Source organism: Lepidothrix coronata, unplaced genomic scaffold (genome assembly GCF_001604755.1).
Source record: "Lepidothrix coronata isolate B3197 unplaced genomic scaffold, Lepidothrix_coronata-1.0 Scaffold205, whole genome shotgun sequence".
NCBI lineage: Eukaryota > Metazoa > Chordata > Aves > Passeriformes > Pipridae > Lepidothrix > Lepidothrix coronata.
This window is the reverse complement of record NW_016690385.1, coordinates 1,480,341-1,505,990: the sequence shown is the minus strand read 5'-3', so window position 1 is coordinate 1,505,990 and position 25,650 is coordinate 1,480,341. Positions and strand designations below refer to the sequence as shown.

General features: G+C 46.6%; 2 protein-coding genes and 1 long non-coding RNA gene across 8 annotated transcripts in view; 1 reads left to right on the top strand and 2 right to left on the bottom strand.

The window, feature by feature from the left end:
• ISY1 (ISY1 splicing factor homolog) overlaps positions 1-303 on the bottom strand; it is a 10,513-nt gene extending 10,210 nt beyond the window's left edge. Inside the window, exon 1 of the mRNA XM_017832796.1 lies at positions 221-303. Coding sequence (XP_017688285.1) covers positions 221-223 — 3 coding nt within the window. The 5' untranslated portion in view covers positions 224-303. The remainder of the gene's footprint in view (positions 1-220) is intronic.
• Positions 304-3,208: 2,905 nt separating this feature from the next.
• Positions 3,209-12,319, bottom strand: CNBP (CCHC-type zinc finger nucleic acid binding protein). 3 transcript variants are annotated; one of them, XM_017832769.1, is made up of 5 exons: positions 12,197-12,319; positions 5,939-6,058; positions 5,587-5,679; positions 5,213-5,411; positions 3,209-4,276 (listed from the first exon to the last, which is right to left on the bottom strand). In XM_017832769.1, exons 2-5 carry the CDS (start codon positions 6,039-6,041, stop codon positions 4,159-4,161), a joined length of 513 nt encoding a protein of 170 aa, XP_017688258.1. In that variant the 5' UTR covers positions 6,042-6,058; positions 12,197-12,319; the 3' UTR covers positions 3,209-4,158. The 3 variants fall into 3 exon arrangements, with proteins under 3 accessions (XP_017688258.1, XP_017688256.1, XP_017688257.1); XM_017832767.1 differs by having other exon boundaries at positions 5,213-5,414; positions 12,197-12,307; XM_017832768.1 differs by having other exon boundaries at positions 5,213-5,414; positions 12,167-12,267.
• A 658-nt stretch (positions 12,320-12,977) lies between these two features.
• On the top strand, positions 12,978-20,557 carry LOC108506103. Of its 4 annotated transcripts, none has more exons than XR_001877674.1 (6): positions 12,978-13,466; positions 14,643-14,754; positions 15,940-16,066; positions 17,824-17,868; positions 19,161-19,214; positions 19,541-20,557. It is a non-coding gene; the product is annotated as an uncharacterized LOC108506103 (long non-coding RNA). The 4 variants fall into 4 exon arrangements; XR_001877673.1 differs by having other exon boundaries at positions 12,978-13,549; XR_001877675.1 differs by having other exon boundaries at positions 12,979-13,441.
• The last annotated feature ends 5,093 nt before the right edge of the window (positions 20,558-25,650 follow it).

Genomic DNA, 25,650 nt, shown 5'->3' with positions numbered 1-25,650 from the left:
TCCCTCAGTCTCTCACTCCCCATGGTCCCTCAATCCCTCACTCCCCATGGTCCCTCAATCCCTCACTCCCCATGGTCTCTCAATCCCTCACTCCCCATGGTCCCTCAGTCTCTCACTCCCCATGGTCCCTCAGTCCCTCACTCACCATGGTCTCTCAATCCCTCACTCCCCATGGTCCCTCAGTCTCTCACTCCCCATGGTCCCTCAGTCCCTCACTCACCATGGTCTCTCAGTCCCCGGTCCCTCCGTGCGGTGGAAGCGTCGCCGTGCCCTGGATGTGCTCCCCCGCGGCCCCGCCCCACCCGACTGCGCCTGCGCGGCCCTCCCGCCGTTCCTGGGGGCAGCAGCGCGCGCCTCTCGCCGCGCATGCGCAGGGCCCGGCGCGAGCAGCGCGTGCTCCCGGCGGGGACGGGCTGAGGGGACAGGGTATGGGGAGGGGTTGGAACCGACCCTAAACATCACCCAGGGCACGGACACCTCCCACAGACCGGGCTGAGGGGACAGGGAATGGGGAGGGATTGGAACCGACCCTAAACATCACCCAGGGCACGGACACCTCCCACAGACCGGGCTGCTCCAAGCCCCGTCCAGCCGAGCCTGGGACACTTCCAGGGATGGGGCAGCCACAGCTTCTCTGGGCAACCTGTGCCAGGGCCTCCCCACCCTCACAGGGATGAGTTCCTTCCTGACGTCGAACTTTAATTTCCCCTTTCAGTTTGAAGCCATCCCGCCTTGTCTGTCACTGCAGTTCCTGATGGACAGTCCCTCTCTGGTTCTCTGTAGCCCCTTCAGACAGGACAAGGGGCTCTGAGGTCTCCACATAACCTTCTCCCCTCCAGGCTGAGCAGCCCCAGCTCTCCCAGGCTGGGAGGTGCCCCAGTCCTCTGATCAACTTCCTGGCCTCCTCTGCACTTGCTCCATCAGTTCCATGTCCTTCTCATGCTGGGGACCCCAGAACTGTACCCAGTGTTCCAGGTGGTCTCACAAGAGCAGAGGGGGAGAATCCCCTCCTTGGACCTGCTGCCATGTCCCTTTGGATGCAGCCCAGGACCCCGCTGACTTTCTGGGCTGCAAGCCCACACTGCTGGCTCATGGGCAGTTTTTTTACAAATCGTAATTACAATTTACAAATTACACCAGCCCTCATGAGATCCACTGGTCCAAAACAAACCGGGATGACTGGCTTTCAGTGACAATTTATTTAGTGACTCCCTGCAAGTTCAGTAAAATAAAATTCCCCCTATCCAGAAATGGCAACCCTTAGAGTCCCGTTTGTAGAAAGTAATGTTACAGATTTGTCTCTTTGCCTTCCCAATCCATATAATCCACCAAATCCAGAAAACCACTACCCTGGAATTTGCCATAACAAATGAGATATCTCAGTGTTAGTGGAAAAAAAATCAACATGGAACAAATGAAAAATAAGGTTTGATTTTTCCAAGTCTCCACAATTTATGAAATCACCATTTGCTCATCCATTTCTTGTTTACTTGGGAACAACTGACCCTGGAACACCAGCACCAATATTCTCACAGGAAGATGACCAGGAAGAGACATCTCTGTTGGAATAATTTTCTGCTTTTTGAACTTGCATTTCTCAGCTTTCAAATCCTGTTTTCTCTGTAAAAAAAATTAACTTTTACAGGAAAGCACTTTTTTAGCTACATGTCCCAGACTTTGAGAGCTTCGAGCTTTATTACTGTTTAACTAAGATTTATGTAAAGACGCCATTAATTTATATTAATCTACCAAGCTAAACATCCCCGTGCTGGGCCATCTGCACTACCCCAAGACAATCCACACGTTTCGAGTGTCGATTTTAGGAGAGGCTCAGAAACCATGTTTAGGATTCAAGGATACATTCATGCTCTGACAGCAGCTATTGAGATAAAAACAAACAAGAAACCTCCTACACACCTTTATGTCACACTGAGCAGGCATGAGCAAGCACTTGGGATTCTTTTCTGCTTGGGCAAAGCAGTGCCACAATGCTCCCTCTTTGAGAGCTTCAAATAAAGGCAGTTCTGCCAAGCCTGTTCCCTTCTGCTCTGCAGCAGCACCAACCCAGCCCTCCCCACCTTGCACCTCACCTTCTCACCAGCATCTTCTCCCTGAACTACAGTTCGCTGGTTTTCACAGGTTTCGAAGACCAAACCCAGGATGAAACTTTAAGATCTTCATAAATCTTTTATTTAATTAAACATTAAGGATCTCTGAATTGCCAAGGCAGTCCTTTGCAAAACAACCACAACCCTACCAGAGTTCACCTGACATGATACAGCACTATGACCATCAGTTTTCTCAGACACACACATTTTAGGTATCAGATTTCCTACACCACTCAAAATTATCAAGTAGGGTATCCGCTTTTACAGGTTCCAGCACTCCCAGGTAAGCCTCCTCACTGGGATCTTCTAGTTCAGGAACTGAGGAGTTCTTCGCCCTTCTGCAAAGCCTCACTCTGTGCCAGTGTGCCAAAAGCTCCAAGCTCAAGTTGTTCCTGGAAAATCACAACCTTCAGGAACACTATTGCATGGCTGTGACACTGTGAACAGGTCGCTTCCAAAATTAACAAAAATGTTAACCTGATACGAACTGGGTCATTGTAGCGCAGATGCAGGAGACAAGTGGCAGTGCCAATTCAGCTCTACTCCAGCAGAGCTCCAGACTGGCAGTCTGGTACTTCTCTCCAGACCTCATAGCCCATTTTTCACCACTGCAGCACACTCTCCCTGATCCTAACTGCACCAATCCCACAGGATCTGCCAGAGCTCGAGGACAGACAGTGGCTCAGAGGCACTTCCAAGCCAGATCTTCACAGCATGTGTTGGACACCCCTTCTCCAGTCCTGCCTTACGGTGAAGCACTGATGGGCCAACAACTCCTGCACATCCAGGCTTTATTCCCGTAGTGAGGGGATGTGAAAGTACAGTGAGTCAGCTCCCTTTTCATCTGTGGAACTGTTCACTGACCCTCAGTCAACCAGCACAGCACAACCACCCACGGACACGGCCAGTGCAGAGGTTTTAAGCGAGAGTTCCGAGTGCAGTGACAGCAGTGAGGGCTCAGGTACTGCCAAAAGAACTGAACTGCTCCAGGCCCCCACCTCCCAGACCCCACAGCTCATTCCCATGGCCATCTGCAGACACATCGCATTTCCAGCTGGATGGGAACTGAACATAAGACAGTACAAAAGAAAAGTCCAAACTGAACCTCCACATACCCCTTTTTAATATGTTATTTTGCACTGTGTACAGGAAAACCAAAAATAAACAAAAGGAACTTTAGCCAAACTCCCCTTCCTCCTCCAGCTTTATTGATAGTTTAAAATTACATTTTCTATGTTCTAGGACTTCAATTGCTCTTACCATCTTACTTTTAAAAACTGATTACAAGCAAATGAAACTCAGTTGTCTAAGTGATATAGTATACAAAAATAACATCTTGATTTCTGTGAAAATGCATTTATTTGCAACTCCTGAATAACTCCAAATTGTATATGCTATGAGCACTGATGTCTGGGTTTCAGATTGACTTTGAGATATTTATTCAAAAGCTTCCCATTACGTTCTGTATCTCCAACATGAACATTCGCTGACTGATTTACTGTTACTTTTAAGATTGATTTCAGATTTCTCTCTCTCTCTCATGGCCATTAACAGGCATGTGCATCTTGTTTGTTTACTCCCACTCAGCTATATGCTCTAGGTAGGGCCTGATGCAGATATCACTTGGTGTTAACAGCTACTGAGGTCAGACAATCCAAGGCCATTGTAATAAAATAAAAGTTATGAGGAAGTTTAGACACTTCCAGAATTTCTTTCCTCCTGCATAGGATCACTTCCCTGTAACCCAGAGAGGGTTTTTGCTGGTCTGACTCAACTCTTCCCACTCATCAATCCCTATTCACCAGTGGCACGGAAAGGGGGTTCTTTAACAAAGCATTATACATAACACCTCTACCAAACTAAACATAAACATTTTTGTAGTTAAATGCAGAAAGTTGATTTTTCCACCCCTTTCCTCCTTTTACACGGCAAGTAAAGCTCACTGGCCTGGGAGTAGCCTCTATCTGCCAACCTTTGGCCAGTGAAGAGGATTCAGAGAAAAATAATACAACCATCAATCAGAAAAAGGAGGGGCGACAAAGGAAAATAATTAGGCTGTAGCTTCAATTGTGCATTCCCGTGCAAGGTGCCCTGACTCGCCGCAGCGGTAGCAGTTGACTTCGCTGGTCTTGCTGCAGTTGATGGCTACATGGCCAGTTTCACCACACCTGCAACAGAAACAGTTCATCAGAGCCACCCCCAGCAGCCCTTCACAGGAGCAATCCCACCCTGTCAAGTACATTATCTGCTTCACTTTCACGCAACACAACTTCTGCAGTCAAGACTTCTGGTCCTGTGTTCCAGAATTCTTTGACATGAAGGAAGTTTGTCTTAACCACAGCCAGAACTGTTCCCAAATGATCAGCTCACACTAATCACTGGATATGCCAAAATCAGTCTATGTCAAATACAGAAGGCTTTGGGTGGTTTGGTTCCCCCCCCCCCCTTGTTTTTTTAACTGTGGGCTGCGTTTTGCCTGCTCGCAACGCTCCTGCCTGCAGTTTAGTTTTGTTTTGAGAGTCATTAGTCAAACTCAAATACACCATGTTCTCTCTCCTTCCTCCACAGAAGGGAATGTTGGTGGGGGTGAAGAATACTGCACTCAGGAACGTGCCGTCTCTGGTGTATGCCTGCATTCAAAACCCAGACAGCACTCTGAAGATGGTATTTCAAACCAACTTAACACCCACTTCTATCCATGTTTCTCTATAACCAAGACAACTTAGTGTGTTCATCCTGGGGCTGGCTGTGCCAGTCAGCTGATCTTTACAGCTGAGCTTTGTTAGCTCTGGGATGACATACTGGGCACCCAACCTCAGCAAGTCTATACTGTGGGCAAGCATCTCCTGTTACCTTCTGCAAAAGGACATGGCCCTTTCTCCTGTACAGCCCAAGAGATTTAACACTGCACTGTGTGGCTGTGCAGAGATGTGCATCACGTAATCTGTACTCCCCTTTGCTAACAGGTGTGAAAGTCCTAGTTCTGAGCAACAACAGGTAACTGTTCTAAGGAACTCGCTCCTTGGCCAGAGCTGAGGCTGCATTTCAGCCCTAGAATGCATTTCTCACAGCAGGTGCACTGCAGCTGTGTCTGGCAGCCTTACCTGTAGCATTTCACTTTGGTGCAGTCTTTCTGAATGTGCCCAAACTCCCCACAGGAATAGCACTTCTGCTCGTCCGCGTGGTCGCAGTCGCGGGCCAGGTGGCCGGGCTTGCCACAGTTGTAGCAGCACTGCTCCCGCTCCCTCTTGGGCTCCTTGCAGTCCTTCGCAATGTGGCCACTTCTACCGCAGTTATAGCAGGCTTCCACAATGGGAAAAACACACCAAACAGACTATAAAACCTTGGTTGCATGAGGGGCAGCATGCTTTGAATGGGGCACACCCCCAGCCTGCTCCCAGGGAACCCCTGCGTCCTTCTCTTCAGCCACAGAGCTCTGCCCGTGGCACTGAAGAGTCAAATATTTAGTGATACTTACCATCCTCCTGGAGATCACAGTCCTTGGCGAGATGGCCAGACTCACCACAGCGGTAACAGATATCCGGCAGAGATGAGGACATGAACTGGAAGCCTGCTTGGAACGGGTACAAGAAGGAAAAGAAAAAGGCCTAAGTTCAGAATATTCTTACGACTCAATCACAAACACTGTCAGCTGAACTGACAAGTCGGTGTCACACTCCGAGCCTGTGGCAAAGTTCTTCCACAGAGGTACATTTCCTCGGTCCTTATTACCAATCTGTAGGTCTGACAACGCCAGTTTTACACCCTATCCACAGCACTCAGCCAGACACCCTGCTATACAACCAAACACAGCCACAGCCAGCACTCACCTCTGCCACGGCTCCTCATGCCACGGCCACGGCCGATGCCAGAGGGGCACTCCCGGGCCCAGTGGCCGCTACGGCCACACTTGAAGCACTCGTTGCTGCTCATGGCTGCAGATCACCTGTCTGAGCAAGAAGGACATTTTAAAACCCCTTCTCCTCCCCCAGCCAAAGGCTACATTAAAATGAGAGACTCAGAGGTTTCCCATCCCCCCAGCAAAGGCAATGCAAACCCAACAGGACTTCTGGCCAACTCAATACTTTTGTGCAGTATTTCATCACGACTACTGAAACTACTGTGATGGATGAAAGTCTGCCTCCACTTTGCCTGAAGTAAGGCAACTTAGAACAGATAAAGAAACTGTGTTCTATGTAACTTTCACTCCTTTTTGTAGCCAACCTTTGCTTCAAGAACTTACAAAATACTCGGGGAGAGGGAAAAAGTAAACCCCTTTAACTATTGTATTACCAGCCTTAATGCTGTTCTTTCAGTAAAGCACTTTCCTCCTCAATCCTATGAGTTAAACTCAAAAGCAGCTACTTATCTGTACAAGTTATTTCCTCCTGGTAGTTGTTACCTTCTTTAAAAGTCTGCCTAGCAGCTACTACCTTTATTGACTAATCAAGCTTCACTCTAGAAGCTAAGTGTAAGAATAAGCAGCATTAAACCTAAAGCACTGAAGAACACATTAGCCCAACGTCTTTTACAACCTAACTAACAGTTAGACTCAGAAAAACAAGAATTACAATTTGTAATTTACCTATAGCTCAGGCTGCATATTCCACTCCCAGGTTCACATGAAAGAAAATGTTTTAAGACATCAGGCTTCCCAAAGGACAGCAGACACTTGCCAGGTATCTAAAAGGGCTAACTCACAAAACATCCTGGAAGCAACAGACAGACAGGCCTGTCCTACAGCACAAGCCCAAACGGGAAATGGAGGTGAGCAGAGCCAGCCTGCACAGCCCACTGAGGCTGTGGGGAGGATGGGGCAGGGCAAACACACGGCCACAGCTCCCCTGAGCTGTGGGACACTTACACAACACTTCCAGAACTACAGGAAAAGAACGAGGAAGTTACACAGTTAAACTGGAGTCTTTTTTAAAATGTGCTTGAAGTTTAAAGTACACTAGTCTAAAAATATGCACGTCAAGCATTGTTTTGATGAAATCTCCCAAAGTTTTAATACCTCAAAAGCCATCTCCCAATTTATTATTCTTAACCCAACAGAAGTACAATCGTTATGTGGTATGTTTGGCAGTTTACCTGATCCCCCATCAAGATAATCCTCCTGTAACCCTACAGTTCATACACCTTACAGAACACTCCCCCTCCTCCCAGACCATCCAGCATCCCAGATTACAGCAACAGTCAGGGGGCAGAGTCTTGAAAAAAGTCACTACAGGAGCAGCACAATGACACATGACCTCAAGAAGGAACCAGAATTAGCATCCTGACATTTAGCTCTTAAATGGAGAGCATATATCTAAACATGAATTTTAGTTACCTCTACCCCAATGTTTAACAAATTTACTCTGCCTTTTTACCAATTCCTCCCCCAAACAGATCCTCTCTCTGATGGTCTTCAGCACTCAAGTGATTCTTCCAACCACAGTATATGGCTGAGAATTTAAAATACAAGAGATACAAACTTTAGTGTGTTATCTCTGTAATCCCATATCTAACTTTCAGCTGAACCAGATGATGGTATGTGCCCTTAAAATGAAGTTCTGCAATGAAAGGGTGCAAGAAGATCTTAAACAGATCTAAACAAGACTAAAACAACTGGTTGTCCAAGCACTTAAGAGATACCCTTGATTTTACACATAACCCAGGCTTCTCTGCTTCCTGTCAGTGCCCAAGATTTCCAAGTGTCTCCTGAGGATGCCCAGGAGCACTGCCCGCTGTGGTGGCAGCAGCTGGCACTCACTGTGCCATTGTTTACACCTGTGTTCATAGCAACCATGTTGACACTGCAGAACAGGGAAAACACAGGCAAAGCCAACTGCAGGAGTTGGGCTCAGGCACAACAGTTGATGCTGCCTCTAATTTTCAAGAAGGACAAGATGGGGTCTCTGAAATATATACACTCTTCACTCGCAACTCTTCCAAAACGTGTTCACATTAAAACATTATCAAATGGCAACATAAGATGTGTTAAAGAGAGCAAAATAGCACTGGCAGCAGCTGCAGCAGAACTGCAGCACATCTGAACAGACATTCCACTACCAGATCTCACTCCCATGAACCTGAGGCTATGGTACAATGTCACAGGACTGAATCCTCCCCACAGAACCAGTCAGGTTAACACATGGTAAGAGACAAATGCCTAACAGGTGAGCCAGACCTGCTTTACATGCACAGAGGAGAAGTTCTCATATCAAGACTAATGGCAGCTTACCTCCAGTCTATCTGCCAGTCCAGGTCAGGACCTGCACGAGGGACAAAAGCTCACCACTCACCACCATAAAGGAGTCTCAAAAGTTTTACATCTGCTTCAGAGTTTCTTCCTTTATAACTGCCCCTTCAAAAGGAAAACCTGAAGTTTCTTTTTCTCAGCAAAACGGCAAAGATTACACCAAGTGAGTAGGAAATCTAAAGTCAAAGAACAGTCTCTGCAACTATCCTTCAAGACTACTGGAGATTCATTTAAAAACCCAGAGGCCCCTTTTTCCCCCAAACTCAGAGGTACTGGAAGGTTACAGCTGCCATACAAGTGTGATTACAAAGCACACTTCCCTATCTTCAGATACCTTCAGCGCATCCAAGAACCCAAGAGTTTGCCTGGAGTTTCTCTTCCCGCGGTATTTCCATGTTTAACTTCTGCATTCTTCCTGTAAAGGATCTGAGACTCAGCACACCTTCAGCAGCCAGAGGTGGCTGCAGCTGACACTGGTTTTACTTGCCCCACCTTCTAAAAGCCTTACATGGGACAGAATTTCCCAGCAGTGTGAACTTTAAGGATTCAACTTCCAGAGGAAGCCAACAGCCACCTTGAAAGGGTAATATCCAGAAAAGGCTGGATCAGAAGACAAGTCCTTAAATGAACAGCCTCCAAGCACTTTGGACACCATTACAGCTTTACTTCCAAGAGAAAAAAATGAGTGCACTAAAAACCACCCAAGTTCAAATGCTCCTCTATTAGTCAATACTCCTCCATTTTGTCATCACAGGCAAGTTTCCAGCAGTTCCTTTTATCTATCAAGGCCACCTTCAGTAAGCCTTTTGCAAGAAAGCTACTTAAGTCTGCTTGGAAAGTTTTCAGTCCCAGCTCTCACTGTTCTGCGCAGCTCAGACGTGTTACACAAAGCAGCCTGTCCTGTCTGTCCATGTGTCATCGTCCCCGCCCTCCCCCCACATACCAGAACAAGATTTTTACCTCACCAGGGCAGGAAAAGCAGTAATGGAAAACAAATCACAACTATGGCCTCATGTAGCATTTCTGAGACAGGTCAAATTCTGCAAGGTATAGTAAGGCAGTGCCTCACAGAAGAAGATTTGAAAACTTGTCAAAAACACAAGTCTAATTGTGTTTCCGTACCTTTCCAGAAAGAGAGAAGGTAGTAATTTACCTCAACTCCTTCTACAGAGCTCTCCAACTGCAGTTTGAAGCCAAAACATTAAGAATGAATTTTAGACCTTGTTCTCTATGATGGCCCTACTGCTAAAAAGCAGGGCTGAGAACAGATCCGTGGGCCACCACAGCGCTTTCCTAGGTCAGATCCAAAGCTTTTGAGGGCAAACCAAGCACCAAACTTCAAAGTGACCAAGTTTTTTTGTGTTTTTTGTAGTGACAGAAGAAACCTTTGATACAAGAAGTTCCTGCTATCAAACTCTGAAGGGGAAGACTGTGTCTTACTGTAGCTTTACAGTTAATACATACTCAAAACTCCTAGAACAGGAGAGGTGCTATTAAGCTCCAATTCTCACACACAAGATTCAGCAATAGCCGAGCCTGTTCTAGTAGCCCACCTAGAGCTGATGATGGACAGAACTGCCACTAAGCTCCACTCTAATGCTTATTTTATGGCTTTCAGCCTTGATGCCCTCCAGGGAAGAAGTTGTTTTAACAAACAAAAATAAAACTGACTTGGGCTCCTCATAGTAAAAAGGAAGCTGAACTTCAACCCCGAGATTAGTGACAATTCTTCTGGATACCAGCAGTTCCTTAGCATTTAACAGCCCTGTACAATAGGGCTGACTCTTCACTGTGTTTACTAGGTGCTTCTTTCAACCTACGAGTACAACCTGAAGTTGGTATCAGCAGGACTTCACCCCTTCAATCAAAGCACAGACTAGATAAAAGCCCTTGCCAGAGCCAGCACACGTAAGAGCCCTTTAGCAAGTCGGTTCTGTCACAGGCCAACGTTGAGAAATCAGCCACTCCCTTCCAGGCCGTTGGTGACCAACCCACAGCACCACACCTGAATGGGGCAAGTCAGCCCCGAGACAGCCTGAGCATGGCAAACCCCCAATGTGACAGGGAGCACAGCTCTGCTTTCCTCAAAGAAAAGACTGAAAGGGCAGAAAGGCCTGCTAACCTAAGCACTAGCATTTAGTTTCAACAGAAAACTCCAAGTACTACTCATTTTAAATGAGTTTTTATTTCCCAAGCAAGACGTAAGAGTTCTCAAACACGACTATCACCAAAGCTACTCAGTATTCAAAAGCTGAATTTCCACATCTGTAACCTAAAAACCTGCTACAGCAGAGTTAGTGATGCTCCTGTCTTCCACTTTTGTCCTCACTAGGATGAAATATAATATTCTGACCACCAGAAAACATTATGCCAATTCTGAAAGAAATTAGCTTGAAAGGTCAGGAAAACCTGCAGAAATGGAAAGTCAAGCCTGTATGCTCCATGTGGGACCCGTCTGCATTTCACAGTCACACTGACCCAGGAACGCTGAACATTAACTCAAGAACTGAGAGGGTAGAAGCCAGGACAAAAGGACATCCTGACTTCAATTACACGGGTAATTCTTGCATAGCTCTGTTAACACAAACCAGGAAGAGAAATAAAGTTCATCCAAAAGTGACTCTGCAGCACTTTCTGCCTACCCATATGTGGACTGGGAGAAACCACATCTACCAAACGTGCACATTTTAACCATAAAAAATACAAGGGAAAGATGGTATCTGTATGAACTTTTAAGTTGAAAGAAAAGCAAACAGGAGCAACATGTGAAGCTTTTAACATAAAAGTCAGCCCAGACTTTAGCAAGGTCAGTTTAAATGGCAGGTTAAACCTGTAACTTGCAGGGTTGTTGCACAGCCCCAGTGAACTCATTTAACCTCTTCCCGCGGAGGACAGATGCAGAACTGCCTCTCTAGGCAAGTCTGCACTAAGGAAGAGAAGACGGTCCAAGCAACCTTAGAGCTGCGTAGAAATGAGATCGCATTAGGTGCTTAGAGGAAAACAAAACCCACTATTAAATATGACAATGCTGGATTCTGTATGAGCAACAGCGGTTACTTGAGAACTACGTCCGACAGGAACTCAAATAAAAGGCCGCCCCAGAGCCCGCGCTGTGCAGATGGCACAGGCTGTTTTTCCTATCCATTTATAGGTCACACTTGGATTTGGAGCAGGCCACCCGTGCCTGTGGTCGGAGCAAACAGTTGCGACACCTCGACCCTGTGTCTCCGGAGCGCCTCACACGTGGGGAGCCACGTGGTGCGCGGGCCGCGGCCCCGCCGACGGGACTTTAGCGGGGACTTAAAATGAAATTAAATGAAATTAAACACAGAGAAAGAAGAACAAACAGTTTAATTCCAGGCCGTTCCCCGCAACCCCTGGGCTCACAGGATCTTTTTCTCCCCGAACTCGCTGGCGCACGGCCGGGCCGCGCTCCCCCTGCCCAGGCCCGGGTGGCCACGTGCGGCCCTGCCCCCCTCCACCGCCCCGCAGGCCGAGCGTGCAGCGGCCCCGGGCCGCGCCCGGGCGGAGCGGAGCGGCCCCCCCGCACCCCGGGCGGCGCAGGCTCCCTGGGCGCTCCCGGAACCCAGCCCTGACTCAGCCTCCGCCGCCGCCCTCGCCAGGCTCGCGGCCACCGCGGCCCCCCCGCGCCCTGGCCCGTCCCCCGCCCGGCCCGGCCCGGAATGGGGCCCGCAATGGCGCCCGCGCCCACCCGCACTTTCCCGCGCTAGGCCAGAGTGCGCCAGCGCCATCACCGCCCCGCACGGCGCCCGCGCTGCCGCCGCGGCTCCCGCCTCGGGCCCCCACGGCTCACCGGCCACTCCCTCTCGGCCCCCGGCGGTACCTGCGGTCCGGTCCCCCCACGGCCGCGGCCCCCACACGACTCGGCCCCGCTCGCTCACTCGGTGCCGCCGGTCCCGCTGCCTGCGCCACACGCGGTGTGCACACGGCCCCGCGCCGCCCCGCCCGCCGCTCTGCGCACGGCTCACCGGGGGCGCACCCAGCCAATGGGCGCCCGGCGCTGCTCCGCGCGGCCAATGGGAGCCGTGGGCGGGGATACCCAGCCGTGGGGTGGGCGGGGCGCGCGTCCCGCGCGCGGGCGGGGGCGCCGGGCGGCCATGGCGGCTCTGGGGCTGCGCTGACCCACCGTGACTCACCGCTGCGCCGGGGGGCAGCGCGGCCCTACACGCACCTGAGAGCCGCGCCGGAGCTGCCGGAGCCTCTGTTCAGCTCCCTCTGCCCGGCTCCCCCCGCCCGCTGCTCGGCCCCGGTTCCCGCGCCGAGCCGGGCGGCCCGCAGGGTCCGGTGGGACACCCTGCACGCCCCAGCGGGGCTTGCACGGGACTCGCCGCCGCCCCATCCCCTGCAGCCTCCGCCCGCCAGGGCCCCTCTAGGCCTCGTCACGCTGCCAGCGCGGCCCTGCCCGGACACCGTCAGGCGCCGGTGCCGCGCTCGGCAAAGCCTGCGGTGCGGGGTCAGGGCTGAGACGGCCCTGCGGGACCGGGCCGGGGCTGAGGGGCGCGGGCAGGCCCGGGCCGGGCCCAGCGCGGCGGGCAAGGCCACTGCCCGCCCTCCAGAGCCGTGAGGCACCGCCGCCATCTTGGTGGGGCGCGGGCGCCGCCGCCGCGCAGGAAATGGAGGACGCGGGGCCGGGAGGGCACCCGGGCCCCCTCAGCGCGGAGGGCACCGCCGGACACCCGCGCGGGGCTCCCACGCGCTACAGCCCAAAGACACGAGAGGAGAAAAGTTGTTTTGAGTCACTTAACAAAATTTACACTCGGACTCTGTGCGTACGCAAAGCTCAGGAATAGTGTTCCTGTTCTGAGGATGTTTACATAAACCCTCTCCTTTGTGCCTGGGAACTTTGCAAATGAATTAGTGACCAGTTATTGCCCCGAACGCACTCCCACGTTCGTGGCCTGGCAAGTACCACACACCAGCAGTGTCCAGCATCAGTTGTCATCCTTTTGTTCCAAGTCACACCGTTTATGTTTAAAAGTCTTACAAGAAGGACCCGCCGAGCCCCGGGCTCAGGAATAAAATGTGGGGCTGATCGTGGAGATGCTTTGGACTGACCTTTCCTCAAGCTGTAAATCTAATATTATAGCACTATAGTTAAGTTTCTTTTATTAGACTATGAGTAATAACGTATGTCTTTTCCTCGTGTTAAGTGCAGCTCATTTAAGATGGACTTTACGTGAGTTTATTTGGGGTTTGTGCGCTGTATTTGCGTGTCTGTCTGGTGTGTTTATAATGAGCTGTATTTTCCACAGGGCTACCCACTGTGCATCAGCACGGAGGTGTGAAAAGGGGACCTCTCAGACCTATCTCTGCATATTACTCTATAATGTCTGACAAACTTATGCCAGGTCTTGTTCTGGCATTTGTTTCACAGCACTGTAAAAAATATCAGCATCACCCACAAGCTTTGAACCTGTAATAATATTTTTTTCCATTCATTACTTTTTTTGTCTTTACTGTCATGGTTCAGCATTATTTTCGTGGCCTTGGGTTGCCTCAGATACATTACAATCCTGTTCACAAGTAGTTGCACTTTTAGTTTTCGTGGCTAGATATACAGGGAAGAAAATATGTGTAGCTAAGCAAGTGCTCAGAGCTTCTAAATCATGACTGTGTCTGCACTGCATTAAAAAAACCCAATCAAACAACAGATCAATGTCACTCAGAAAGGCTACAGAGACAAAATCACGTATCCTCAATTTTTTCAGCAAATCTTTTTTTAAAGTACTAGAACCTGGTCTCTCTATGAGTCAGGAATTTCAGACCAACAAACCAATTGTAATACAACTTTTCTAACTTTTCTTGTGTTTTGCTAGTTGTACTTCTTGAACTGTCCATGAGGCCAGGAAACTCCAAACTTAACTTTGGTGGAACCTGTAGACTTTCTGTCAGCAAAAGTTTTTGTGACTGATAGAGATGGTAAATTGCCCTGAACAAATCAAAACTGTTTATTTAGAAGAACTTCGAATCATACACTGGACTCTCCCTTACTTGAAATGGAAAGAGGGTGCAACTATGAGTGAAAATGCTTTGCTCCAGAAGAGTTACTGCTGGTGGCACATCAATTAATCACCCTGCCAAAGGGAACTGCCTCAAATACAGCTCCAGTTCTTATAATACAGGATATTTTTAGCTGTGTTTCGTTATAATGGAGGAAATTCTCCTCCAGCAGATAGAGAGTCTTCTAACAGTGTTTAGTTTGTGTACTTGCCCCAAGAATTAATTTGGCTTGTTGTATCTTAGTAAAGCTTGCAATTCTTGTTTTTCAGGTTCCTCTGATATTTAGGCATAGTCTTGCAGTTAGAGAACAAAAGTGAGAAGCATGACATCTATTCCTGACTCAGTTACTTCCTAGAGAAAACAAAGGAGACAGAGAACAAGGTAGAAGTACAAAGTCTTTTCATTTCTTGTGTTCAAGGAAAATACAATTTGATGTCAGTTCCAGTCTCTGCCCCAAAAATCCCAAGCCCTAAGAGCAATTTATGAATATCAGTGCTCAGAGGAGCTCAAGTGCAGTAATGGCTGAAGGTAATCTGTTCTTTCAGCAATATATCTTTCCTAATGCAGACAGTTCTTAGAAGTGTTGGATGAAGAGCCAAATGGTTTTAAGACCAAATAAAACAACAAATCAGATTTTGTGACCCATGCTGTTGCATTGTTTTCCTCTGAGTGGTTGGGCCTGTGGGTAGAGAATTGTTTCAGTTGCTGGGCAATTGTCATTGCCTCAGCCACGTATTTCCATTGTTAAAGCAAACCTTACTTCATTTTGTATGTGGGATTTTTCAAAACCAAGGAGACCTAAAATAATCATTATGGGTTGCAAGTATTCAAAAGAGAAACTGCTTTTACAGCATTGTTGGGTTTAAAGCAATCTGTCAGCAGCAGTGTCAGAACAAGTGGTGGCTGTTTCCTGTTCCTTCCCCCATTCCCAGCCATTCCTTTTCCTGCCAGGAGGCCACAGCAGGGCAGGAACCCCCCCACCTTTCCCCAGGTCTGCCCCTGGATGCTGTGCCCTGCCCTCTGCAGCAATGGAATTCCAATGGTCTAAGAGTCTGCAGTCAGCTCTGCGTATTTATTTGTTTAAAAAAGCCACAGTCAACTGAGAGCTGACACAACCCCAGTGAAATCAGCTGCTGTACTGACAGAGGAGAGACTGCTTAACATTTGTCCACGTCAGTGACAGTTCAGGAAGCATCACCGGTGATCGGAAGAGACTTTTGACATGTAGAAGGTGTATATTCCCTATATTCCCTGAGTGATGCAACAGATAGCAGGAAAGATCTGCCTGCTTCTTTAATGAAGTATTCATATTCAGGCTTCATGGTTGAATTATTTCATAGGCTTATATATAATTTTTATTATTTTGAGAATATGTCTATGTTAAATTAGCTACATACAGTCCTTTAGGTTGAAATGAGTCTGGCTGAAGAAAAGCAATCATATGGACTGATTCCAGATTCTTAGTTCAGTTTGATGTATTATAATTAGCTGATGAGATTTCAGATAATTGCTTATTTAATGTATATAATAGTACAAGTGATGACTTAGCTCATGACTGTTGCACAGATACCCACGTTTAGAGTCAGGCAAGAAGAACTCCTCTGCTAATGCCTGTGTATGGAGATAAAACCTGGATGTGAAGGCACCACGAGGTCATACCCAGCATAACCAATGACCAGTGTACCAGGCTGAGGTACAGTGAGAAATGTCTCAATAAAGTATCCTCTAAAGCACATTCTTTGGCATGGAAAAAACACACAGACATCTTTGTGCTCTTCTCTTATTTTTAAAACATCCTGTTGAATAACCTGTTGTATGCCAGCTGCTCAGGATGCTTTAATGTCCATCTTTAAGCTGTCATTTCTTTCTGTCACACTGGCAGTTGCACCACTGAGCCCATTTTTATGTCTGTTAAGATGACTACACTTTTAAAAATTTTAAAATCACACCAATATTTGATGGTCTGTGTGGCACTTCAAAGAGCATGTGGTGCATGGTGGAGCAGTGCTTGATGCAGGATGGCTCTGGGACCACACACAGAGCAAAGACTGAAGGATGACCTGCATAACCTGGAGAGTTAGAGGCACTAAACCATGATAATAATATAGATGTTCACGTGTACACAGTGTTGATGGAGTTCTGGTGTCCCTCTAAAATGGAATATGCAGCTGAAGGGGCAGTTTTTGTCATGCTGCTGCTTCTATTTATGAGCAGTGCCCCGAGGTTATCCCTGACAATGGGAGTGCCCTGAGGCACAGGGACTCTGTTCTCAGCTGTTGGACTGGGCATGTGCCACTCCATCTACAGCCCGGGCTGCTCCTGCCTCTCAAATGCTTCTCTCTCTTCTCCCGGTGATTTACACAAGGGATTCCAAAATTTGAGTTCTACTGATGAGGGATCAGTGAAATCTCTTATGTGGTGTTTACTGAAAGTACAACTAAAAATATTAATGATTAACTTAACATGATCAGATAGATGAGCCCAAGCCTTCCATGATGCTGATGATTCCAGCTGAGTGCTCGTGCGATTCTGTTCACTTTGATGGGGTGTCTCCTGATCTGTGGCTCCAGAGGAGTCCCAGATCCCACAGCGAAACCTTCCCTTTGCTGGACACTGAGACTGAGCTGTGTAGGATGGATTTGCAAGTCTCCATTTGGGTCTTTATCAGCCCATCTTGTATCAGCGTGTTTGATATCAAGGAACTGGAGCTGGACCCCGAAATTTTTACCCTGTTGAGGGGACATCCCCTCATGTCTATGCCAGTTAACTTTGGGAACAAAAGACATTCTTAGGAAAGAAAGAGTATGTCAAGACTACAGTGTCAGACCAGACACAATCAGATGGTAGAACAGCTCTTATGTTTTCCAGAGGCAGCTGTAAGCAGGGAAAATAGCCTGTTGTAACCTGAGTGAGGAGAGCCAGAGCCTCGAGGAGCAGTGCAAAAGCAGAGCTGCTCCCAGGGCAGGGCTCCCAACCTACTTTGGATGCAGCAACACAGCTTGGCTCCAGAACTGAAATGAGCTCTTTATCTGGACTTGACCAGGCTCCAAGGGATTTCAGTAAGAGGAGGCTGAATCAGGACTTGGCTATAGGTGGATCAGAGACTTTGCACTGTTTATTTATTAAATATATCCCATCTGGTGTCCTGTTTGTAGCCTGCCAAAGCAAAAGGGATTAAAACCTTCTCCCCCCAACATCTCAATATTGAAATAATGAGTAGAACTTTTTTTCCCCTCAACATTATTCCTGGGATAAGCTGTCAAGCAAGCAGTTGAGTTGTTGCACCTTACCACAACCTTTGCCAAGAAAGATTTAGCAGCATGATAATGTAATGGAAAATATTATAGCCACGTTCCTTTCACACATAAATTTTGTGCAGAAAGATTGACATCTAATGAGAGAAAAAAAAAAGTTTGTGTTAATATTTATGTGCTTTATTGTTTTCTCCAGTGTGGCATTTTACCCAAAATACTGCAGAGGATTTGGGAGAATGAGGTAAGTGAAGTTATCCCACCTTGGATTGAAATGTGGATATAGAGCTGAGAGCATCCTTTCAGCTGCATTAACTAATACAAAATACACTTAAATAATACAAAGAAATACGAAGATAATTATCAGAAATACTCCTTTGATAACCATAAAATTATTAAAAGAGATGTTCACTTAAAGCTGTGCAAAGCCAGGTTGGGGGCATGCCTGTCAGGAAGGAGCAGTGGGAATAACTCACGGGGAAGGAGAAATTATCTAATAAATGTAAACATTGGCAACAACAAAAAGCTAACTGAATTCCATGGTAATTTCCACCAAGTAACAAATGAAAACAATTGGGCCCTACCAACGGGGGTGACAAACTGTTCTGTAGTTCCCAGAATATTTGTATGTGCTAAAAATAAGCACAGCTCACTTTAATTGCACGAGAAACTACAGGCTGAGGGTGAGTGAAAAGTCATAAAAAGGTGCTGGCTTGGAGGGAGAAAAAAGCACCAGAGCAGGCACATGAGAATTCAAAGTTGTGACGAAGATGTGTATGTGAGATACTCTGCAGAGCTAAGCTAATAGAGTTAATTACATTATAAGATCAAAGTTAGAGGAATAATACAGCTGAGGTAGTTTTAAAGGTTAAAAAAGCCCAGATACTGTGGGGTTCCCCAACAGTGCAAACATACTGGGTTTGGAATTGTAAAAGTGAAAATTTACAGGAAAAAAAACTTTTATAAATTGCCCCGACTTCCACTCTTTTCATGTCAATTCCATATGAATTAGATAGAAACAAGACACCTTTTCTCCTCATAATTATATAATTATATATTCTTTCATCTGTTTGTAACAACAAAGCTAAACTTACAGGTTTGATTGATTCAGCCAAATAGAAAAAATCCCCAGCTCCAGTGAAATCTCGTAGTAAGTCACATCATCCTACACATCCTTCTGTGTGCACAGAGCCAGGTCCTGCTCTTCTCCTGTTGGGACGTTCTCCAGTTGGTTTGAGGATTTCAGGCCCAGAAATGCAAACAGACATTGCAAAACCACACAGAGGGCCTGGGCCTTGCTGGGCTTTCACTGGTTTGAGCAGGACTTTTTCTTAGGAAGGAACTGTCTTAATTTCCTGGGCTTCTCATTAACATGGGTAAAACTGAACTTGGTGAATAGCTTCCAGAGTCTTGAGTTTCAGAAAAGGATTTCCTCATGAGCACATATGGCCTGCTGTATAAATTCATAGTTCATCATTCATAAGAGGTGGGACCTTCTCTGTATAAATAAATAAATAATTTTCTTCTGTTTTCCAGCTTTCTAAATTGAAGCAGGGGTCCTGTGGGTTGAAATAAACCCTGATAATACAGGTAAGAACTTCATTTCTGTCCTAGGATACACACCCTGCCATCACTCTTCCCTTTCCCAGTCTCAGGGGTTTGGACATCTCTCCAGTGGGATCTATTTTGTGATGTTGTATGCACTGGGATTTGTTTTCCCCTGATGTTTTTTCTTCCCAAGTGGTATCTCTGGAGTGGCTGGAAAACCCACGTGCACATTTTGTGTGTTGCACATAGGTTGTGATGTGTAACTAAATTCCTTTTGCCAATGCCACAAGAGGACAGTGTGTCACTCACTGGTCCTTTGCTTCAGAAAAGAGGCTTATAATGGAAAAATACTGCTATTAAAATTACAGGCTTGAGCACTGTTATAGCCCAAAGTGGCAGAAGCAAGCAATGAGAAAGAAAGATGTTCCTTCCTGTGTGCTCTGTGGCTTGACCAGCTGCATAAGGAACAGAAAGGGAGAGTCACCATCCACTCTGGTGCTCAAGCACAGCCAGGGGAAGACAATGTGCCCAGTAAAAAGGGACTCTCTCTTGGAAGAGAGCAGGAACAGGCCTGCCTGAAGCACAGCTTAAATATTAGATGAGTTTTTAATACAAAATAGGAAGTGATTCTTGAAGATCATAAAGACTGATGGAGGAGTCAGAGTAAATCCAAGTCTTTTGGCATACGTGGAAATGCTGTTTGAATTTCTTACCCACTGCATGAGCAACGAGACTTCACACGTCTAAGGCATTTTTTTCCCCAGTGTTTCGTGATTATTTGACTGACTTTACAACATGTTGGGTATGGAATCATAGAATTGTTAGGCTGGAAAAGACCTTCAAGATCATCGAGTCCAAGCACTCCCCAGCACTGCCAAGGCCACCATTAACCCATGTCCCCAGGTGCCACATCCACAGGAGAAGATAAACAGGTTCCTTGAGTAGAAACAAAGATCTGCCTAAAATGTGCCAGTGTTTCCACTGTGGCCAGTGTTTCAATTCTAGTTCTTTTAGGAAGACTTTACAAGAATAGTAAAAAACAGGAACAACCTATAATGTAATTTTTAAGAGACCTGTCAGTGTAGTTTCTGTTTCAATGCCAGCTAGAGATGGGGGCATAAAATGTTTCTATAGCCTGCAAAAGGGGACTCCCAATACACTGCATGAGGAATTTAGGCATCACTGGTGTATTTGGCACAAAATATCAAATTGTGTGTATGGACTTCACAGCTGCAGACACCTGGTTTTCAAGACATCTCTGATTCCAAGTTGATGGTATGACATATAGTATATATGACTGGCTTGTTTTTATATAAACACTGTAAAAGTAGAGGGAGTCACCTAAGAGAAGGATGGTATTTGTTATTCAATAAAATGGAGTAAAAAGCCTGTCATTGCTCATAAATATGGTTTGCTTTTCCTCACTGGTGTCCTATTGGATCATATCATATTATAGTAATTAAACATACTATAACTCAGATTATTAGTATAATCACCGGCTTTAATAGGCACACTTAATAATAAAGTCTTCTTGAAAAAATTATTCCTTTAAGATTCAGGCAGCTGAAAGTCTAGTCATAGTTATATCATAAACATCCATTTCCAAGGTCAGTCACACTAATAAAACGAGTCATCTAGAAGGAGGTTTTATCCATGTGAGCCTGAAAATGGCACAATGCTGGTATTTAGCAAAAATAGGGAAAGGAGGTTGTATGTGAATTAGGAGAAAAATCAGATGCCCTTGAAAACTGAAGAATAAATGGAATGAATTGATTTTTGTCTTTGCAGAAGGGAGACATTAGTTTTCAGAAATTATCACGTTTCTGCCTTCAGTGTATACCAGGAGAAAACACATTGTCTGCTATGGCCGTGATTATTTTCCTGGAAGCAGCTCTCAGTCAGCTTCAAACTGGGAAAAGTGATAAGAGCAATAACAAATGGAAAGTACCTCAAGAATGTATTTTGATATTTTGAGTTGGGAATGACCTTGGGTGTTGCCTGTTGTTACATTCATACAGTGACTAACATTGACACTGGAACATTCAGAAACAAATACTTAATTAGCCAACTGGATGAACAGGTTTGTGGTGCCGGCACTGCTGCCGTGGCACAGCAGTAATTACCAGCTCCGTGTGTTTGGTTTGAAAGAGAGACCAGGAGTGCAGGGCCTGTGTTGGACCGACTGTACCTTGGAGCTCTGCAGGGGGTGGGTGGTGTGGCTGGTCCTGGTGGCTGAGCTCCCTCAGGAACACCCTGGCCAGGCTGTGTGTGCAGGAGCTGGGGATCTCTGCTCCCCCGGGCCACTCTGCCAGCCAGCCTGGACACGTTTGCCCTTTCAAGGAAGAACAGGGAGGCTTGTAAATCAAACAGCTCGTGGTTCCTCACGTGGAGGCCACAGAGAGCCCTTCCCCTTGTACATGTATGAAGGGAAGCTCTGAGCCCACTCCATTAAATTTTCATTTAATGGAATGAAACCTCCCTCTACCAAGGCAGGAAAGTAGCTTTTGGCCAGTCCAGTAGTATTGGTGAATATAATTGTTAATTCTTGAGGCCTTCATATCTGAGCACTGAGATTGCTACAGGGAGCAACTGCAGAGTATTGGTGATGCATGAGGATTCCCAGACAAAATTCATCTGAAAAACACAGTTATTAGAATACATTGGAGTACAGACCAGACACTCCCAAACTGGAACATGCTAGGGTTAAGTTTGTTTATACAACCTTTATTTAGGAATCTTGTGCACAGAATTACAATAGCCTTCAGTGAAGTAATTCAGTGCTACTTTTCCCAGCCTCCTTGGAGTCAATTGTGTGCTAATGGAATGTTTACCTCGTTTGAAAAGCTGGGAGATGCACAAGGAGAAAGGACACTGCAGGAAAGGGAAAGGACAATTTCATGGCTCAGAGAACTGAACTTTGTCCTGGGTAACCGAATTCTGTCCATGTTTGTGTCACAGATCTCTGTGATACCACACAGGTCACATAACCCAAGGTTTTCCCAGGGGGTGACAACGTGTGTGTGATTCATTTTCTAAGGTTCTGTATTTGAGACACTCATAAGTGAGGAATGACCATAAGTGTAGGCAAGTCCCAACCCTGGAGCATGAGAGCACTGGAGTTATCAGAAAAGAGGTCACGGGGACTCCTTCTAAGCCAAGGGCCATCCTTGGAAATTGTTGAATCAGGTTTTTTAAGTTGTCTCAATGTTAACTGAGTATGTGTTTCATCTTGAAAAATGTATGAAAATTATTAAAATTTGGTAGATTCACAAGAAACCCAGCACAGAGGCTTCAAGAGGAAAACACCAGTAAATAACCCATGGTACTCTGTCACTCTTTAGACTGCCCCTGGATAGGTAGGGCAGCAGTGGGAGAGCTGGCAAAGTGAGGAGGACGGAGAAACTTCATACAGCACGGACTAAACAAGGAGGATTTAGAGTGTAACAAACTGCTCCCACCCGTGTCTGTGCTGATCATTCGTTTCCTGGGGGCTGCTCAAGGGCACTTTCTGCCAATACAGAATCTAAAAAGCCTTCAGATGCCTTGCCTGCAGCTCCAGGCCTTGTTAAGCTTTATATGTTCCCCCATCCCCCTGTCGGACCTATAGCTCCTGACTCTTTGATTCTGAAAAGTCCTTTGAAATTTGCCCCACCCCAGAGCAGGGAGGGCAGTTGTGCCAAGCCCTGGGCACACACTCAGCTCCCAGGCTGTGACTTCACCCTGGAGTCAGCCCTGAGCGCAGGGTGTGTGCCTGACCTCGGCACCTCGGGACCGCCTGACACACTTGTTATATTGTTCTTGCTCCTCCCCAGCTCCACCTCTCTAAAAAATCCTGAGTGCAGGCTCAGCTGACATCAGCAGCTGCTTCCAGTGGCACTGGGGAGGTGGGATAGCTGAGGAGACTTACCTGGGACTGTGCAGTACAGACCAGGAGGCCTCTGTAATCCTGGAATTGTCCACTCTGCTGTGTGCATTTCACGAGGTTTCATGGCAGCCTGCAGCTCTCCTAAATTTTGCTTTGTTTCACTTGCTTTTTAAAGAAAAACTTGATAGAAAAATTACTCCCAAATAATTATTGCAGAGTACTCGGAGACTGATCAAATGTAATGCAAGTCAGCAATTTCGTATGTATTGCAGTACAAGTGGAAACACAGACTTTGGTAATACTAAACTTGTCAAAATCAAATCTGAAAACCCTGGGTTGTTTTTCTATTTGACATCTCTCTGGCTTTTACACAGAAACTCAGGGGAAAACGTACTCCTGGAAAAAGGGTGAGTGAAAACTGGTAAAAGGTGGTGAGCAGAGCCAGGGGATTCCCTCTGTACAAACCAGCCTTCCTCCCATAACGTCTCTGAGAACAAGACCACTGTTCATATGTCATACCCTTACTTTTGTGGTGCCCCTGAAAATAAGCAATTTATTTCTGAAGCAGTAGAAAAGAGGATACTGAGATAAAAACTGTCTCTAACTGGTCACTGGCTTCCCCATCTAGACTCAGTTTAAAAAAACTAAAATCACATCCAGTTAAAGAAGTAACTTCAAAATGTTCTAAAACACAATCCAGCTTATTTTCATTATTATCTCCTAGAAAGCTACTGGATTAACCAGGTCAACATTTTTCACTTGCATTTGGAGTGTGACTGGCTGAGGGCAGTAATTCTATATGTGAATAGTGAGGAGGCAGAGCCCCAGTACATGCTGGGACAGTGGCCCTGCAGGAGGACACCCGGAGAGTGCCATGGCCCCTTCACCCTGTTCCTGCCCTGGAGAACGGGATGTGTGAATTCCAACAGCTCAGATTTCAAGTTAACTCCGTATTTATACTCCTGGTGCTCATCTGTTCCCCCAAGAAAAGATCAGCTGAAAAATGTGATCCCTGTTAATAGGAGCTAAAAGGCTCATTCAGCTCGTCAAGTAAAGCAGGCAGAAAGCTGCTGGCAGGAGCAACAGCTGTATGGCTGACCTTTCCCCACTGCCCCCTTCCCTCTGCACTCAGGACCAGGCTCAGGCATTCCTGGGAGCCATACATTTGGAAAGAGAGGGTTATTTTTGTTCACCGTGTGGTTTCTCAGCACAGAGGGTCTTTAGGAATATTTCCTTTCACGTCAATCCCTTTAAGCATTTTACAGAGCATAGTCTGTTCTGGGAAGTCAGTAAATTTGAATTCATGTTTTGAAGTTTTATCATGACTCGAATATAACGTACAGAAGGAGCCAGCAGGGTGATGAATAAAGCAAATGCAGGCTGGGTGTCCTGCTAAAGCCATTACCAGAGTATTTTACATTTTCCATGCACCCAAATTAAACCCTTTATACAAGCAAAGAAACCCAAAACCATCTGGCACTAGACTTTGGGATTTCATAATGCTTTTTAATGCAAACCATGTGAGCAGGATGTGCAAAATGTCTGTGTCAGTGCATTGAATTAATACATGTAAAGACCATGAACTTTGCAATAGTTTTGTCCAGTTTTCCTATGTCCAGTCAATGAATTCCCTGTCCCAATGCTGTTCAGCAGGCATAAGTTCTGCACTGTCACCTGTCCTTGCCTGACACTGGTCACTTCACTGTTCCTGAGCACAGAGGGAAAACAAGGATCAGAGAGGAGCCCGAACTATGGAGCCAGATGTGCAACTCCAGCATAAAGCTAAACAGCCACATGAGTTTTTTCCATCTTGTTACTGAATGACAATAAGAATTTTGTTATTATGGATCATCAAAGACCTGTTTGGGCTTCAGTATGGAAGAGATGCTTCATCCTTTGCCTAGCTGTTCTCCTGAAGTGTTTTTCCACCCTACAGTGCAGTGTAATAAGCAATAGGATAACTGTGACAAAGGGAACTCAGGATCATTTGGGATTCAGGGTCCCCCTCTCCTCCTTTTGGAGCTGAACCCTGCAATGAGTCACCTTGGGGTGATGAGACAAGCCCTGGACCTCTGTAACGGAGCCCAGTGTTTCCAGAAGCAGCAGCTTGCCCCTAGACTGACTGTTTACATGTCTAACAAGCAGAAACTCTGTCTTTCCTGACTGTGCCACTCCAAAATGTGCTACAAGGGGGTTTGCCACACACACTTTACCTTTCCAGACTCCCTGAGCTCCCAGCCAGTTATGTGGGGGTTCTTTATTCTTCTCTACAGGTGTTCTTTGAGGGCATTGCCAGAAGTGCTCTGTACTCCTCACACTCCTCTCAGGGCCCTGAGGACACCCACAGGCTGTGCTGGCCCTGACCAGCCTCTCCTCTTCCTCCCAGCTTCGGTGACAACAGAACTGAAAACAGACTTGGACAAAATCTTCAGTAATAATGATTTCAGAACTCTGATTATTCCAGCAGCTCTGATGCAAACCAGGAGTCCTTTATCCTGCAGTGATTATTCTGTTAGTTCCATTCTCTCCTTGAGAGCTGCTTCCTGTGCCACCACCTTTGTCTTTTCCCCAAATACCTTTCTAGGGATGATGTGAGATGCAAAGCCCATCCAG